Source organism: Mustela nivalis, assembly GCF_964662115.1.
Source record: "Mustela nivalis genome assembly, chromosome: 4".
Taxonomy (NCBI): domain Eukaryota; kingdom Metazoa; phylum Chordata; class Mammalia; order Carnivora; family Mustelidae; genus Mustela; species Mustela nivalis.
In genome coordinates, this window is record NC_139023.1 from 93,630,725 (window position 1) to 93,648,525 (window position 17,801).

General features: G+C 36.0%; 1 protein-coding gene across 2 annotated transcripts in view; it reads left to right on the top strand.

Annotated features, from left to right (window-relative positions):
• LOC309863291 (bifunctional heparan sulfate N-deacetylase/N-sulfotransferase 4) overlaps window positions 1-17,801 on the top strand; it is a 242,168-nt gene that overhangs the window by 126,882 nt on the left and 97,485 nt on the right. For both annotated transcript variants that reach the window (XM_082727895.1, XM_082727896.1), the window contains exon 3: window positions 11,402-11,489. In XM_082727895.1, coding sequence (XP_082584021.1) covers window positions 11,402-11,489 — 88 coding nt within the window. The remainder of the gene's footprint in view (window positions 1-11,401; window positions 11,490-17,801) is intronic.

A 17,801-nucleotide genomic window follows, 5' to 3' on the forward strand; every position in this document is an offset into this window, starting at 1 on the left:
TTAAAAGCTTGGCCACTGAAAAGGTCAGAGACTTTAACCTCATATCCACTTATATTTAGGGTAAAGAGAAATTATGACTGAAACCACATAGAAGAAGGGAAGAAGTATACCTCTCCTAAGAAAAAGCAGATAAAAACTTGCAGATACCCTCAGGTACTCTCAGTAATGTATCTCTTGTTCTTGTGAGACAAGAATGATGGAAATTGACAATTTTCTTTTCTTTTTAATATTGAATAAAAGAGCGATGGACATAAAATTTGAAATTAAAGTCCTGAATACTGGGGCGCCTGGGTGGCTCAGTGGGTTAAAGCCTCTGCCTTCGGCTCAGGTCATGATCCTGGAATCCTGGGATCGAGCCCCGCATCGGGCTCTCTGCTCGGCGGGGAGCCTGCTTCCTCCTCTCTCTCTGCTTGCCTCTCTGCCTACTGGTGATCTCTGTCAAATAAATAAATAAAATCTTTAAAAAAAAAAAAGTCCTGAATACTTACCATTACAGAATTCCCCTTCTATGGTTTCAGGACATTTTTAGGAGAATTATTATAGGACCAACATGGCTGCCAAAGCTATGCCAAGAATCTCTGAAGTCTGTCTTCAAGACTAAAAATCCAACATGGAGTTCAGTGTTTCCAAGGTGCATTGACAACAGAAAGGGGAGTTGTATAAAACTGGAAATAGAAAGTATACTTTTTTGCACTCAGGAAACATTGTGGAATTGTTATAACACAATATTTAATCAACTAATTATATAATAAAGCTACTAAGTGAATATCTCAGCAATGAAGAGATTCCTAACTAGTATGTGAGTAGGAAGTATTTCTAGAGATGAAATTAGAAAAGTCAATCACAGTATCACCCAACAATCATCGAGTACCTGTGTTGCATGAGTATTGCTGTAAGCCCACCCTGGACTCATACGGAGTGAAAAGAGGGTAAGGAATGAGAAATGAAGACTATAGCCATGAGCAAAAGCAGAAGCAGGAGTCCTAAAAAACAATGTCAATATTTGAACTTGATAAAGGAGATAGCTTCTTTATGAAGGAGACTTTCATTTCTTTAAGACTTAAAAAATAGGGCACCTGGGTGGCTAAGTGGGTTAAAGCCTCTGTTTTCAGCTCAGGTCATGATTCCAGGGTCCTGGGTTCGAGCCCTGCATGGGGCTGACTGCTCAGTGAGGAGCCTGCTTCCCCTCCTCTCTCTCTGCCTGGCTTTCTGCCTACTTGTGATCTCTGTCTGTCAAATAAATAAATAAAATCTTAAAAAAAAAAAAGACTTAAAAATAAAATGAGAACTGAGAGATTTTTTCAATCTTTTAATTAAAAGTATTTTTGTTAATGAAGCAACTTGAGATTTGTCTTTAATAATTTCTCAAATAAGAATAAGATGCTCCAAGAAGGAACATCATATTTATCAAAAGTGTAATTGTTATTTCTAATTTTTTCCACAATTTTGTAATATTAAAAAACTGATCTGAAGTTCTTTAGAGATATCCTATAGAAATGGAAAATACTTCTTTCTTAAAAATACTTCTTTCTTTAGATCACTTAGAAAAAACTAAGTCATTACATGTTTAATGTAATGACTGTAAACATGTAAACATTACATGTTTAATGTAATGATCCCAGGGTCCTGGGATCAAGACCCGCATCAGGCTCTCTGCTCAGCAGACAGCCTGCTCTCTCTGCTTGCCTCTCTGCCTACTTGTGATCTCTGCCTGTCCAATAAATCTTTAAAAAATGAAAAATAAATAAAAATGCACCAGAGAATCACATTTTATATAAAATCACAACTATTCTATCCTGCAACTTGCACCGGATACCAAGCAGGAATCCAGGAAATACTTCTACTTCTAAGGGATTAGCCATCCACTTAAAATTTTTCCCTAAAAAAAAAAAAAATTTTCCCTAAAATATATGTATCAGATTTGGGCAAATGGAAGTGGGTGGTGCTGGCTAATAGTTCAGAGAAAAAGCTAAGCTAAAGTAAATCATATACAATTTTTTTTTTTTTCTGCTGAAGAGGAAACTCAGTATGTTAGTTTGAATTAAGAACCTCCCAAGAGGGGTATAATATAGTGTTACCCAAACCTTTTGAACATGGAATGATTTTTCATAGAACTGTTAAATTTCACAGACCTAGTGAACCATGGATCATGGTTTGGAAAATAATCCTCTGTAATTGGGAACCCTGTTTCCCTGGTTATCCCCTCATATGGTAAAATAATCCATGCCCAAGCTCCCACACTCCAGAGACCCCAAGGCAACTCTGAAGAGGGTGATTCTATCTGTGTTCTAGAGCCGCCACAGCAGTACACTGCACTTCCATCAAGCTGGCTCCCCAGCATAGGAGTCAGGATCCTGCAGAGTGATTCAGGTTACATTTTAAAGTTCCAACCTAACACACATACAATTTAAACCAATTCAGTGCAGACTTTAAGTGAAAATCCCTGGAAATATGTTTAATCATCAACTACTTTCTGCCCACACTCACCCAAGGAAGGTTTGACTTTGTTATTTTGCTTGTGTTGTTCGTACATGTGTACATTTCTTCCGGCTGTCTCATTCCTGATTATTCCTGAAGCTATCTCTTAGTCATTGAGTTTACAATGACCAGTTTCATCCCACATCCCCAAAGAAGTCCTAATATAAGCTAGTTCTATCTCAATATCACTCTACCATCTACTTAAATACTTTAGCTTAGGGAAAACAGTCATTAAAAGCATAAAAGGCTTTAAAGAAAACCATGAATAAACCATGAACTCTGAAGTTAAATTTTTATCTTTTTATAACTCAAAAAATTTGTAGGCCATGATAGAGACTTGGAGCAAAGCCTACAGGAAAAGTAAATTAAAGAATATAATTAAAGACCAGGCTTGGAGGAAAAAACTTTTAAAGTAGAATGCTAGTGGTTCAAATAATAAATGTATAAATTTATCACTTAAGTATAATTTATACATAATGTGGGGTACCTATGTGGCTCAGGTGGCTAAGCGACTACCTTTGGCCCTGGTCATGATCCCAGGGTCCTGGGGTAGAGCCCCGCATTGGGCTCCCTGTTCTGGGATAATATGCTTCTCCTTCTGCTCCTCCCCCTCCTCCCGACTCATGCTATCTCTCTCTCTCTCTCTCTCTAATAAATAAAATCTTTAAAAAATTTATATATAAATGTATAAAACTATTTGTACAAATGTATAAATTATCTGAAGGGCCTTATACTTCATATTTGATTCAAACGTATTTAATTCAAAGTTCCAGTGAATTAGGTAGAACATGGGAACAGAAACCACTCATTGTTTGAGATGATCTACATGGACTGAAAATGAGAGTACAGTTGAAGAAAATTTGGGACTTATAAGAACTGGGCAGTATTTTACCTTGTTTAAGGAAATTTTCTGATCCCAGGAAGAATACCAGACTGCTAACCAGAAAGCAGAAGTCAAAGTTCATCTCACATACTTTCAGAATGAACTGAAGTAAGAATGGTTTAGAATTCTGTGAACACTAAGCTGCCCAGGAAACTTTGAAGTAACAAACTTTAGGACACACAAAAAATCCATTCACACCCAGGAAAGAATCAAAGTCACATGGACTGTTTTGCTGATGCAATAAAATAAAATTTACAGCACTGTAAATGCATTTCAAATTTAATGATTTATATAACCTTCATTGTGTTCTTTGATAATCAAGCAGAAAATGCAAACTCTTCACATACGTGACACGAGTTAATATTATTTTACAAGGTCAAACCAACTTTCAAATTGTCTCTTCTCTTTGCCAGTATTTTAATTAGCATCAGTGTTTAACCTTCCAGTATGCAAAAATCACTCCTTATGCTATGAGACTATTCCCGTTACCAATACATACATTCCTTATGCAGTTAGTTCCTAAAGCTTGCCCTCCAATTATGGATAACAAAGATTTAAAAGCAATGATGCTCTAGAACTTTAAGCTCCGTCTTTCCTGTTAGGAGTGTTCTAGAAGTTTCAACAACAAGCCAGCCTGTTGTGAGAATGTTTAGTGTAGCAGTGCCAGTATTGATTTTTCCCTCAAAACCTTTCCCAACTCTCCCCCCAACTCACTGAATGTCAGAAATCTGAAGTATTAATAAAATTACACTCCACTTCACTTCCCACAGCAGCCCAGCAACAATTACACTCCCATCCGTCCGTCCGTCCGTTCTTCCTTCCTTCCATTCCCAGTACTCTTAGTATGAAGCCATGCCTTTATTTTGTGCTTATTGGAACTACTGCAAAAGCCTCCTCAATGACTTTCCGGTTTTCCTGCAATACCTTCTCAGCAAGTAGCCAAAGGAATCAATTTAGAATGTAAAAATCCTGTCTTATGTGAGATGAAGTAGAGTGTGGTAAGATACCAGGGTTTTTCCTGACATTGGGCCTTGTTCTTACTACCCTGTTTGCCCAGAGCACACTCCTCCAGAGCCCAGTTGGGCATGACTGGCCTCGTATTTTTCATGGCTCAACTAAATTGTCACTTTTTCAGAAAGGCTGTATAGAGCATGGTGCCCATCCTGTTGAAATGTAGAGACTCTGTGTTAGTTTTAAGAATAGCATATACTAGGGGTGCCTGGGTGGCTCAATGGGTTAAGCCTCTGCCTTCGGCTCAGGTCATGATCCCAGCATCCTGGGATCTCTGCTCAGCAGGGAGCCTACTTCCCCCTCTCTTTCTGCCTGCCTCTCTGCCTACTGTGATCTCTGTCAAATAAATAAATAAAATCTTAAAAAAAAAAAGAATAGCATATACTATAACACTATTTCTGCACCACTAATTAAAATTTGCAATTAAATAATTATGATTGATTTTCCATGTGTATCATCTGTGCACCTAAACAGAACCTAAGTTCCACAAGAACAAGTTTATTGGCTTTGTTTGTCAGAATTTTCCAACTTCAGCTCCATAAACTTATGTAGCTTATTTAGTTTCTCTGTGCCTTTTAGTCCTTATTTGTAAAACAGGGTTGATTAGGGGATCATAGGGAGATTTAAAGAGATAATTCAAACCAAGTGTTTTTCAGAGTACCTAACACACAGTAAAGGCTCGATTATTATTAGCATTCTTTCCTGTGTCCTTAGTACCTAGAAGAGTGCCTGAAACATAGCAGGTGTTCAGTTAATATTGTTTCAATGGATGGATGAATTAATAATGGCACAAGGAGGAAGAGAGCCCAGAGGGTAAGTCTCAGATCGCTGGTTTCTGTTGGGCTCCCCGCCGAGGGGAGGAGGCGCCCGGGCCGGCCGGAGGCCTCTCCTTGGGGCTGAGCGGGATGGCGAGTGTCGCGAACCCTGAACGCACCCACAGAAGACACCGGGCTCGGGGGATCTGTCGAAGCAGGATCTCACTTTATTGTGCGGGGGCACACCTTATATAGAGCAGCAGAAGGGAAGTGAGGACAGAGGGGGAAGAGCCAATAAGATTATGCCAAGTAGCAGTTGCTGGGTAAGGCGTGTCGGGCGAGAGGAGGAAGTGCCATAGGTTTCAGGAACCAAAACTGTGAAATTGGCACCTTGTTGGCGGGAAGAGACAGCAAGCCGGCGCCATCTTTATTCTGGGCTGCACCCTGTGGAGGCACCTCTAGTTATGTGCCTTACAGGTTTCCTGGAGACTTAGGTGAGACTGGGAGTTGGGAGTGCAACACTTAAGTGATGGGTGGAAAGATGAGAGGGCAATTGCTCTGAAATGCAGTGGTGTTTTTCTACTCAGCAAGCTGTTCTTCAAATTGAGTATGATTTCAGCAGAAGGATCCCCAAAACCTTCTCCCCACAAAAGGCCCCCAGATTTCTTCAGTATTATTATTACACACATTCATTCATTCTTCCTTAGTTACCTCATTCATTCCACAATCATAGACAAACTTCAGTGTGAAACACTGTGGAAGGCTTTGTGTATTTGTGTGAAAAATTTTTTTCAATGTGTAAATTATATCAGACAGTTTCCTCTTTGAGTGGCAGTAAGGCTTTATTTTTACAAAGAGAGGGAGACGGAAGCCTGGGTGTCTCAGTTGGTTAAGTGTCTACCTTTAGCTCAGGTCATAATCCCAGGGTCCTGGATTTGAGTCCTGTACTCAGCTCCCTTCTCAGCAGGGAGCCTGTTTCTCCCTCTGCCTGCAGCTCCCCCTGCTTGTGTGTGTGCTCACTCTCACTCTCTCTCTCTCTCTCTTTAACAAATAAATAAATAAAATCCTTAGAAAAAAGAGAGAAAGAATAAATAGGTTTCTGAAGGAGTGTGGATTGCTTCTAAGGGGAAGGAAGGCAGAGACTACCAAAAGCGAACTTCAAAAGCTTCATACTTTCGCCCTCAATCAGCCTCAATCATCTTCACTTGTACATCAATAAATAGTGTGTCCAAAAGTTCATGGAATCCTGAGTCATTTCATCCTGGATGGCTACACAAACTTACTATAGTGGGACCTGAAGCTATTAAGGTTGGACCAAGTGTTAAGGCAAGCATACTCAATTTTGGCCTCTCCATGTGTTATCTACGTAGGCCATTTAAACTTTCCATGAAAGAATTTTATCCACTTGGACAATAAGAATAAAGATAACCTCTTCTGGTTCCTACCTCATAAATAAGATACTGTTTTTATGAGTTACTATATATATTTAAAAAAAACACTGTATAAAACAGTTAAAAGAACAAAAACTGGGGTGCCTGGGTGGCTCAGTGGGTTGGGCCTCAGCCTTCAGCTCAGGTCATGATCTTGGAGTCCTGGAATTGAGCCCCACATGGGGCTCCCTGCTCAGTGAGGGGCCTGCTTCCCCCTCTCTCTCTGCCTACTTGCAATCTCTGTCTGTCAAACAAATACAATAAAATCTTAAAAAAAAAAAAAAAAGAACAAAATCTATCACACTTATGTATTTGGTTTGAGATTTTAAAAGTATAAGGCTATATCAATATATGTAGATGGTCATGCCTTACAAATTACGTATATTTAGGGAAAGGGTTAGCCATATATTAAACTACCTAAATATCAGAGTGGATTAAGACTTACACAACATAATTTGAAATTAGTCTAAATAATACATTAACTTAATATTTCCATAAGTTCCTTGATGGTTTTAATCTTCAATTTGAAGCTACAAGAAAAATTCAGCAGCACATATACTAAAATCACGGTTTCCTAGGTTCCATTTTTTTTTCTTTTGTCTTTTCTTTTTTTTTTAATTTTTTATTTTTTATAAACATATATTTTTATCCCCAGGGGTACAGGTCTGTGAATCGCCAGGTTTACACACTTCACAGCACTCACCAAAGCACATACCCTCCCCAATGTCCATAACCCCACCCCCCTTCTCCTAACCCCCCTCCCCCCAGCAACCCTCAGTTTGTTTTGTGAGATTAAGTGGGTAGGAGAAGAATCAATGAAACAAGATGGGATTGGGAGGAAGACAAGCCATAAATGACTCTTAATCTCCTAGGTTCTATTTTTTTATAATCTAATTCAGAATTCCCAGAGCATGGGTCTGGAGAAAGTTATCTTATAAACATTCCGGCAATTCATTTCTTTCTTTTTTTTTTTTTTTTTTTAAGATTTTATTTATTTGACAGATAGAGATCACAAGTAGACAGAGAGGCAGGCAGAGGGAGAGGGGGAGGGGGAAGCAGGCTCCCTGCTGAGCAGAGAGCCTGATGAGGGGCTCCATCCCAGGACCCTGGGATCATGACCGGAGCCCAAGGCTGAGGCTTTAACCCACTGAGCCACCCAGGCGCCCCCGGCAATTCATTTCTTATGGGTAACTTGGAAACAATTGCTTTTGACCATTTTTAGAACCGACTGGGGTCTATGATAAAATACACAGGACTGGACCCTATCATGTAACACTAAATCAATAACTCTTCAAGTGGGTCCCCAGAATCCACAATATTAGCAGTCTCTTTTAAAAATTTTTATGAAAAATAAAGCTTGAGAACTATTTCTTTAAAATTTTGCAATAGGGTAAGTTGGAATTGCTTTATTAAATACTAAGGAACTCATTATGAGAACATTAAATGAATGCAAGCGATATTTATTAAAAGAATGAATTATTGATTTTTCTTGTTATATATGTTTATTCTCTTTAATATCTAATCAGGTAACTTAGTAAGTTCTTCCTAAATAATGCAAGGGAAAACTTCAAAGCTGTTTATATTTTTTATGATGTGAACTATTAAAGAAATAACTGAGGTTTAGTGTCCAAACATGAAATATATTTCATTTTACATTTATGTTCAAAAGTTAGTCAAACTTCCTCACAAAATAGTCAGATAAAAAAAGCACATCTATAGAGACATGCTATTTCCTAAGTTTGACAATTTGATTTTTATCTCTGAGACATATTACTTTTACTTTATAAACAAGTTTTTCTAAAATAACTTTTTCATTATATTTCATTTATTCATAATTTTATATTTGTATTTTTTCTTGTCTAACATTTCTTCTGAAAATTTTCCTATATTTCTATTCTTTATTTTTTTCTATATTTCTTTTTTAATTTTGGTGGTTTAATACTTTCTTCTTTTACCCTTATTTCTGATTTTTATTTTTAAAATTAGACCTCTTTTGTTACTCATTATTATTTGTGTCTCTCTTTTATCATTGTAAGACCATGGAAATTTTCTTTCCCTGAATTTTGGAAATCAAAGAACATTTTTTATACTGAAGTAGACAGGATTGGAGGCTTTTAGGATTTGCTTTTTTAATCCATTTATTTTGTTTTGTTTTTACTTACAGCAATTGTCATTTTTACTCCCACATTAATCAAGATTACATATTGGGAGAATATGACTAGAGAACTCTATTTCTTTCAACAATGGAAGAGTCTGTCAAATTCTTCATAGAGTTAATTAGCACTGGTGGAAAAATATTCATCTGTCCTCACTTTTGTGAGCTTGTCTTGCCAGGTGTTAGCATTTTTGCAGAATTTTAGCATTTGTAAGGCAGAGCAGAGGAAGGTAAAACTTAAAGGTGGGAATAGGTTAGCAGACCACAGTGTTTTAAAAGCCCAAGAAAAAGACAATGAGAGAATTCTAAAGTGGTGGCAAGTTGATTGTGGAAAAAACAGATTGATGTTTGATTGTCCCTAAGAAAACATCAAAAGTGTAAGCCCACACCCTCAGTATAAATTAAAATCCTTTACTGTGTCTCTCACAGCATGCCCTAGATTTCTTTTGTAGAACTTACCATGAGTTGTAATTACACATTTGTTTAACTGTCTATTTAAAATCTCTCTCCCTTTCTACCCATTGAGGTCCTAGGTTAAAGGGACTATGCTTGTTACACCCAACACTCTATGCAACTACAATACATATTTAGGAAATTTAAGAATGGATAGCGGAGATATAAATGCAGAACAATAACTTCAAGAACTCAGAGCTAGAGAGTTGGAGGGGGGTTGGAGTGATAAGGAATACTGGGGAAGGGAGAAATATTTTTAATGAACTCTTTCAAGATATAGAGTCCCAAGGATTGTTCATTAAATAAAATGAGAAACCGGGGCGGGGGGGTGCGGCAAACTAAGATAAAATGATGTGTGATGTTTTCTATTTAAAACTGTATTCCACCAGAGTTACCAATATGCCCAGCTGGTCCAATAGACTTTATTTTTAACTCCAACCTCTTTTTAACATTTACTTTGTTCTTTTTTTTTTTTTAAGATTTTATTTATTTACTTGACAGAGAGAGATCACAAGTAGGCAGAGAGGCAGGCAGAGAGGGGGAAGCAGGCTCCCTGCTGAGCAGAGAGCCCGATGCTGGATGCGGGGCTCGATCCCAGGACCCTGGGACCATGACCTGAGCCAAAGGCAGAGGCTTTAACGCACTGAGCCACCCAGGAGCCCCTACTTTGTTCTTTTGAGAACTTTAAAAATATATTTTATACCACTGAGTTAAACCAATCGATCTGTTTTTTCCCTTTTTCTATTCAATTCATAATATGTAAGATTGGCCAAGATTACACTGAAATAACTAAATGTAACCTTGGATATCCACTGATTATATAGTCACCAACATCCTCGTTATTCTCTTTTCTTTTATTTAATTAAACTAATTTGCAGGAGTTCTTTTAATTCTGAGAGAGTAAGTAGTTTTGCAAATTTTTAAAGCAAATGCATAGCCACTGTGACTAATATTCAAAAAAATTGTCTTAATTTCTGACTATTTATTCACCTTAACATATGGTTAGTAAAAAGCAAAAATACTCACCTTAACATATGGTTAGCAGTAAGCAAAAATAGTTTGAAATGAGTTTCTCATTTTCATCAGAACAAAGTAAGTCCCCTTTACATATCTATTTAAAAACAGGAAATGCCTTCTGAGTCAATAAGTAAACCAAAAAGCCAAGGATCTGAGAGTTCTGAATTATGCTACATAAGAATAATTGCAGTTGAAGGACTGGCAGAAAATTTACTGGACTAAGTCTGATCCAAAGATTACTATCTGTCGGTTCTTATCCTGTTGACAAATAAGAAATTAATGTAAAATTAGATGCATTATAAAAAAAATAATTCCATTTATTCTTCTCCTAAATGAAACAAGATGGGATTGGGAGGGAGACAAACCATAAGTGACTCTTAATCTCACAAAACAAACTGAAGGTTGCTGGGGGGAAGGGGGTTGGGAGAAGGGAGGTGGGGTTATGGACATTGGGGAGAGTATGTGCTATGGTGAGTGCTGTGAAGTGTGTAAACCTGGCGATTCAAAAACCTGTACCCCTGGGGATAAAAATATATGTTTATAAAAAATTAAAAATTAAAAAAATAATAATAATAATTCCAAATACAGAAAATCGGGACATTTTGCCACAGTTGGAAATTTTTCTTTATGTAATTGTTTATCTATTTCCTATCTGTGCTTGACTTGTTCATGTCTCAACATTTGCAATCAACACCCTTTAAACTATTCATTTCTCTTTAGTTTGTGTAGTAAAAACCCAAGCCTTAAATTCAATGATTAGCCTTTAAAAAATGATAGGGGAGATAGCACAGTTAAATAAATAGCAACTCAAACAAATGTTACCTTCCTATTCCTTACCAACAAATGCAAGACTTGCTACATCCAACAACTCTGAAAAATTTCCCCTGAGGAAAAAAAGTGTAATAATCTGAAATCAAGAAATGTCTCACATGGAAATGAAAAATGATTTCAGTGCTATGTGGTTAGAGAATTGCCTTTCAGCAACTTACAATGTGCTTTGGACTTAACTGCTTCGTAATTTGGTGAACTTCAATAAAAATAACAATAGCGATTATAATACCCAAAATATGAATAGCAAATAACAGTATCCATCAAAAACCCAAAAAGCAAGAAAGCCCATATTATTTTGTTTCACTCATGCATACACATTTGAAAAAGAGGCATCCCAAAGCTTCATATTTATTTTTCTAAAATCATGTTAATTTCTTATTTATTTCAGGCATTACTAGAGACTCAAAATTTACTGCGCACTCAGGTTGCAAATTTTACCTTCAACCTTGGATTTTCAGGGAAGTTTTACCACACAGGTAAGAAGGAGCTTTGTGTTCTCAGGCAGCTACATATAAATAGGAGAGGGGATTTTAAATGTTTCATAAGTAGGAGAAATAGAATATCCAGACTGATGATGGGGAAAACTTGGGTGCATTATATGAGTAGCCAAATCCAAAATCAATGAGCTTGTTTACTTTGGCAAATACCGTTAGAATCAAGGGCAAAAGAGGAAAAGAACTGACTTTTTCAACTCAGTAAAAGAAATCATGATCATCGTTCTGTGACTATGCCTCTTGTGTCTCAGCATAGTCCAAGCAGAAAGCATAGTGATTGTGATGATGAGGATGATAAGGATGAGGATGATGGCAATGACACTCCAATAATAATCAAAGTGACTGCCATTTTGGTACACATTTTCCTTTGGAAAACATCTGGTGATCAGAGAGCAATTTTATAGCCTCAAAGAAAATTAATAATAGAGGGTCATCTTGCTTAATTACCCTTTCAGGATTTTTCCCTAAAAATATTAGAACAACTTGGTCCAACATGCATTAAAACAATCGTAATAAGGTTTATATTTCTTTCCATCTCTACTCAGCCACAGTTGCATTTCTTTTTTTTCTTTTCTTTTTTTTTTTCTTTTCAGTGTTCCAGACTACATTGTTTATGCACCGCACCCAGTGTTCCATTCAATATGTGCCCTCCATAATGCCCACCACCAGGCTCACCCAACCTCCCGCCCCACTCTCCTCCAAAACCCTCAGTTTGCTTCTCAGAGTTCACAGTCTCTCATGTTCATCTCCCCACAGTTGCATTTCTGTTCAGTATCAGCTTCTCAACAATTTCTTAAAATTTAATTGGTGTTCATGCACTACTCTCTATTCTTATATTTCTTACCTCTTTACCCATCTTCATCTCCAGAATATGACTTTTATATTCTGAGTACCAACATGCTAATGTCTGGCACCCATATGGAGAAAACTATGTGCATAGAAGTGACTATCTTATAATAATGGCAGACATAACACAAAATGGTGTGTTAGAGCCGTATTAGGGCAATATTACTATCCACTCCTATTTCTGCAGTTGTGGTATAAGCCAAATACTTTATGACTTTGCACTGTTGTTACTTCATACTATCTTAGTGAAAACATTCCCTGGTATTCTCGGTGCATGCATGTTATTGACATTTAAAACATCCCATGCAAAGGTAGTCTTTAATTATCATAAATGCAGCTCACTTACCCAAAGAAGCTTTTTAATGTTTAACCAAGGAGGCTCAGCTTGTTTTATTAGAATATTGAAGCAGTGATGTCTTATTGGCTTTTCTTTAATGCCTTTTCCCTCCTGCTTTGAAACATGTAAATCTGTTTAAAGTAATAGAAGGAAAATTAGTATTTAGACCATTTGATAAATTAAATGATTGCATATTTTAAAAGGACATTTTGCACAAAGAGATTTGGGTCATCGTATCTGCACAGGCAAAGTAATTCCAGCTTACAATTTTGAAAATAGACATGGTTTTGTAAATCTTCTTCAAAAGCCCCCTCAAGAAATGAATTCAGGCCTAAGAAGCCCTGATTCTGAAGTTATAAAGCAGATAACTCTAAAACTATATCTACTCATGCAGAGGAAAAATTATGGGATTATTTGGAGTTCACACACAAACAATACTATTTGGTCTTAAATAGCTATATAGTGCAAGTAAAGCCATTCTTTTGTTTGAAATATATCTGGATAACTGCCTCAGCTCTTTTATTTGCTTTTCATATTCAGAACTATTAAAGCTGCCAGACATTCACAGAGTTAATGTTGATAGCAGGTTATTACACTTCTCATTTCTTCTTTATGATCCTGAACATGTATACAGTACAAATCCAGTAGGAAATGAACAACTCACTAGTTAATATCACAGGGATGGTTGTTGGAGGAAGATACAAAAAAATTCATTTTAATTATATCTTTTAAGAAGACCTTATTGACTCTTTCGACTCTTTATGTCGGTACGAGCCTTACAAAAATAACAAAAGAAAAACTTTATTCTGTTATGCTGTGTCGATAGTACACTTTAGAGATCAAGCAATATATATAAATTTGTAAATGCCAGAAGTTTACTTTCTTTCACATAAGGATGACACTCTCACTGACTTGCTACTTTATGTGTAGAATCCTTGAAAGGCATCCTAACTGTAGTTCAAAGGTGTAATCATATTGTATTGAGTACTTACTAATTTACTCAGAGATATCAAGGTTTCTTCTAGAGTGGAATTAACATTGGTGATGCCCACTACAGGGAGGACATACCTCTATCTTATCTCGTCACATTCTTATATGCAGGCTTAAGTATATGGAGCAAAGTTTGCAAATCAGGGAAGTGCTCTCTTTATACCTGCACTCCACTGTGATGTGTAACTATTAGAAGACGGTCTCATCACAATGATTGTCTCAGCTCTCTCCTAGGATGTTCTGATTTCCCAATGCATGAGGATGCTGATTGATGAGCCTCATTGTTTTGAAGACATTTAATCACATATGCCCAGTGTAATAATGAGAGAGTCTTCATTTCTTAGACTGCTCCACTCACTTGTATTTCCCATGTATCCTTTCCTGTTCAGTTTCTCTGGCCTTCACATGCTAAAAACAATCTCACCCAAAAGGACATATACCTAAGCTTTCCCTAAGCAGTCAGCCCCTCACAGGTGACAAATTGAAAGAGGGAAGACATACTGTTGATTAAAAGGAAAAAATAAAAGTGTGGAGTTTGAAATAAAATGTTTTGGTATGAAAATATGTAAAGTTTGATTGGAATTGCACAATGAAAACTCAGAGAATGAATACATTACAGCATGAAGATGTCTTCTGCTACAAGTATTATTTTTGTAGGACATACCTTCTAGTGGCAATCATTGCCACTCTTTGTAATTAATAATAAATCATATATGACTCAATCAATTACTTCATGGATATTCATAAATTGTATTAATAATGTTTTTTATGAAAAAGTATACACTCTTTATATAAAACTGTAAACTTTCAAACATGAAATTTTTTAAAAAGGTATATTCATTCACCTCTCTTTGATTTTTGTTTTCAATTTACTGTATAAATTACTAGTTCAGAGTAGGTATTAGAAACAGACTGCTTTGCTCAAATCCAGACTGACATTTACTAGGCTTGTGAACATAAACGGGTTACTTAAACTATCTGTGCCTCAGTTTCTGCATCTCTAGATGGAAATCATATCTCCCTCATCTAGAATAACAGATAGCATGTTCTAAGTGCTATGTGTTTATTATTACTATTTTAAAAATACTTTTTTATAAGATCAAATTTTATGAAAAAAGTAAACTGAATAATGCACATCACTCTAATTTCTAATTTTGAAATTATAGTTTACATCCATACACGTGTTTATATTTTTATTTATTTGCCTTTAAAGAGTTTAAAGAGTGTTTGCAATGCAGTGTGGGGAACACAATCAACTGAAATAACACTGCTCTTATATACAGAAGTAACATTCTTACAAACACCTATTATGTATGTGCTTTATAAGTTATTCAGTGAAACATATATCTAACAAACATAGGTATACAATAAAAAGATAAACCCCACTTATTTATCAATATAAGTAACATTCTTAGAAATATATTTGCCACGTGTCTTCTTGAAGGTGTTACATGCATTGCAATGTACTAAACACATTTTCTGAAGTTAATTTTTTAAAATGTTTAATTGAGGTGTCATTGACATATGTATGATAGTTTCAGGTGTACAACATATTGATTTGAAAACCATATTCAGGGGCACCTGGGTGGCTCAGTTGGTTAAGTGTCCCTCTTTTGATTTCCACTCAGGTCATGATCTCAGAGTTGTGGGATCGAATCTTGTGTTAGGCTCCATATTCAGCATGGAGTCTTCTTGTCCCTGTCTCTCTGCTCCTGTCCCCTGCTTATGCTTACTCTCTTTCAAGTAAATAAAATCTTTTTAAAAAATCAGAAAAAAAAGAGTCATTTGCACTACAAAATGCTCACCATGATAACTGTAGTTTCCATCTGTCTCCAATGATATTACAATGTTATTAACTACATTCCCTATGCCATACTTTTCATCCCAGTGATTTATTTATTTTATAACTGGGTGATTATACCTCTAATCCCCGTCACCCTGTTTCACCCATATCCCACTCCCCTCCCCTTTTGCAATCAGTAGTTTATCCTCTCTGTATATGAGTTTGTTTCTCCTTTGCGTTATAATTGTTGATATTGTTGTTTGTTTTGTTTTTTTTAGATTTCACATATAAGTGAAATCATAGGATATTTGTCTTTCTCTGATTTATTTCATTCAATATTTCAAAGGAAATATTGTCCCCAAAGGTAAGATTTCATTCTTTTTTATACCTGAGTATTATTCCATTGTGTATATATACCAAATCTTCTTTATCCACTCATCTATGGATGGACACTTGGGTTGCTTCCTTATCTTGGCTCTTGTAAATAAGGCTGCAGTAAACATAGGAGTTCATGTATCTTTTCCCGATTAGTGTTTTTTTTTGTTCCCCACCCCCTTGGGTAAATACCCAGAAGTGGAATTATTGGATTGGATGGTAGTTCTATTTCTAGTTTTTTGAGGAACCTTCAAACTGTGTTCTCTAGTGGCTGCACCAGTTTACATTCCTGCCAAAAGTGGACAAACGTTCTCTTTACTCTACATTCTCACCAACACTTCCTATTTTTTTTTTTTTTTATATTTTTGATACTGGCCATTCTGACTAGTGTTAGGTGATATGTCATTGTGGTTTTGATTTGCATTTTTTTCCTGATGATTAGTGATGTATCTTCTCACATGTCTTTCAGCCACCTGTGTGTCTTCTTTGCAAAAATGTCTATTCAGTACCTCTGGCCCATTTTAATTGGATTATTTGTGGATTTTTTTTTTGGCGGGGGGAGGTGTTGAGTTGTGTGAATTCTTTATCAGGTATATCATTTGCGAATAATCTTCTCTCATTCAGTAGGTTGCCTTTTGTTTTGTTGGTGGTTTCTTTGACTGTGCAAAAACTTTTTAGTGTGATGTAGTCCCAATAATTTGTTTTTGCTTTTGATTTTCTTGACTGGGGAAACATATCCAGAAAATTATTGTTGAAGTTGATGTCAAAGAGATTACTGCTTATGTTTTCCTTTAGGAGTTTTAGGAGTTTTATCGTTTCAGATCTTCTATTTAGATCTTTAATCCTTTTTGAGTATTTTTGTGTATAGTGTCCAGTTTCATTCTTCTGCAGATAGCTGTCGAATTTTTCCAACACCATTTATTGAAGAGAATACCCCCCCAGCATATTCTTCCTTCCTTTGACATAGACTAATTAACTGCATAAGTGTGGGTTTCTGTCTGGGCTCTCTATTCTGTTCTATTGATCTATGTGGCTATTTTTGTGCTAATTCTATATTGTTTTGATTACTATAGCTTTGTAGTATAGTCTGAAATCTGGGATTGTGGCACTCCAAGTTAATTCTTCTTCTTCAAGATGGTTTTGGCTATTCGTGGCCTTTTGTGGTTTCATACAAATTTTAGGATTATTTGTTCTTGTTCTGTGAGAAATACTATTGATATTTTGATACAATTGCACTGAATCTGTAGATTGCTTTGGATAGTTTGGATATTTTAACATTAGTTCTTTCAATCCATCAGCATGGCATATCTTTCCATTTATTTAAAATTTCTTAATCTTCTATTTCTTTCATCAATGTCTTAACTCTTTAGAGTACTAGTGTTACACTTCCTTAGTTAGGTTTATTCCTAGGTATTTTACTATTTCTGGTGTAATTGTAAATGGATTCTTTTCTTAATTTCTCTTTCTACTATTTTGTTATTAGTGCACAGAAATATAGCAGATTTCTGTATATTGATTTTGAGCTCTACAGCTTTGTTGAATTTATCAGTTCTAGAAATAATAGGTAACCATAGGTAACTTTTAATCGATTTTCATCACCCACAGTTCTTTTTATTTATTGTAATATTTAAAATTAGTTTAGTACATACCTACCTACCTATATGGAACCATGCCAGATTCAATATACAAAGAAAATACAAACATCTTCTTGTCATTTAGGAATTATAATATTTCATACATAATGAGCAAATATAAAGCAGACATTTATACAAAAGCAATAATGCAGACATTGGAATTTTAGAAATTGTATTTTTTAAAATAAAGATCATTGTGCCGGCTTATCTTAGGTATTGTTTGTTTGTTTGTTTGTTTTTAAGATTTTTATTTATTTATTTGACAGAGAGAAAGTACAAGTAGGCAGAGTGATAGGCAGGGGAGAGGGAGAAACAGGCTCTCTGCTGAG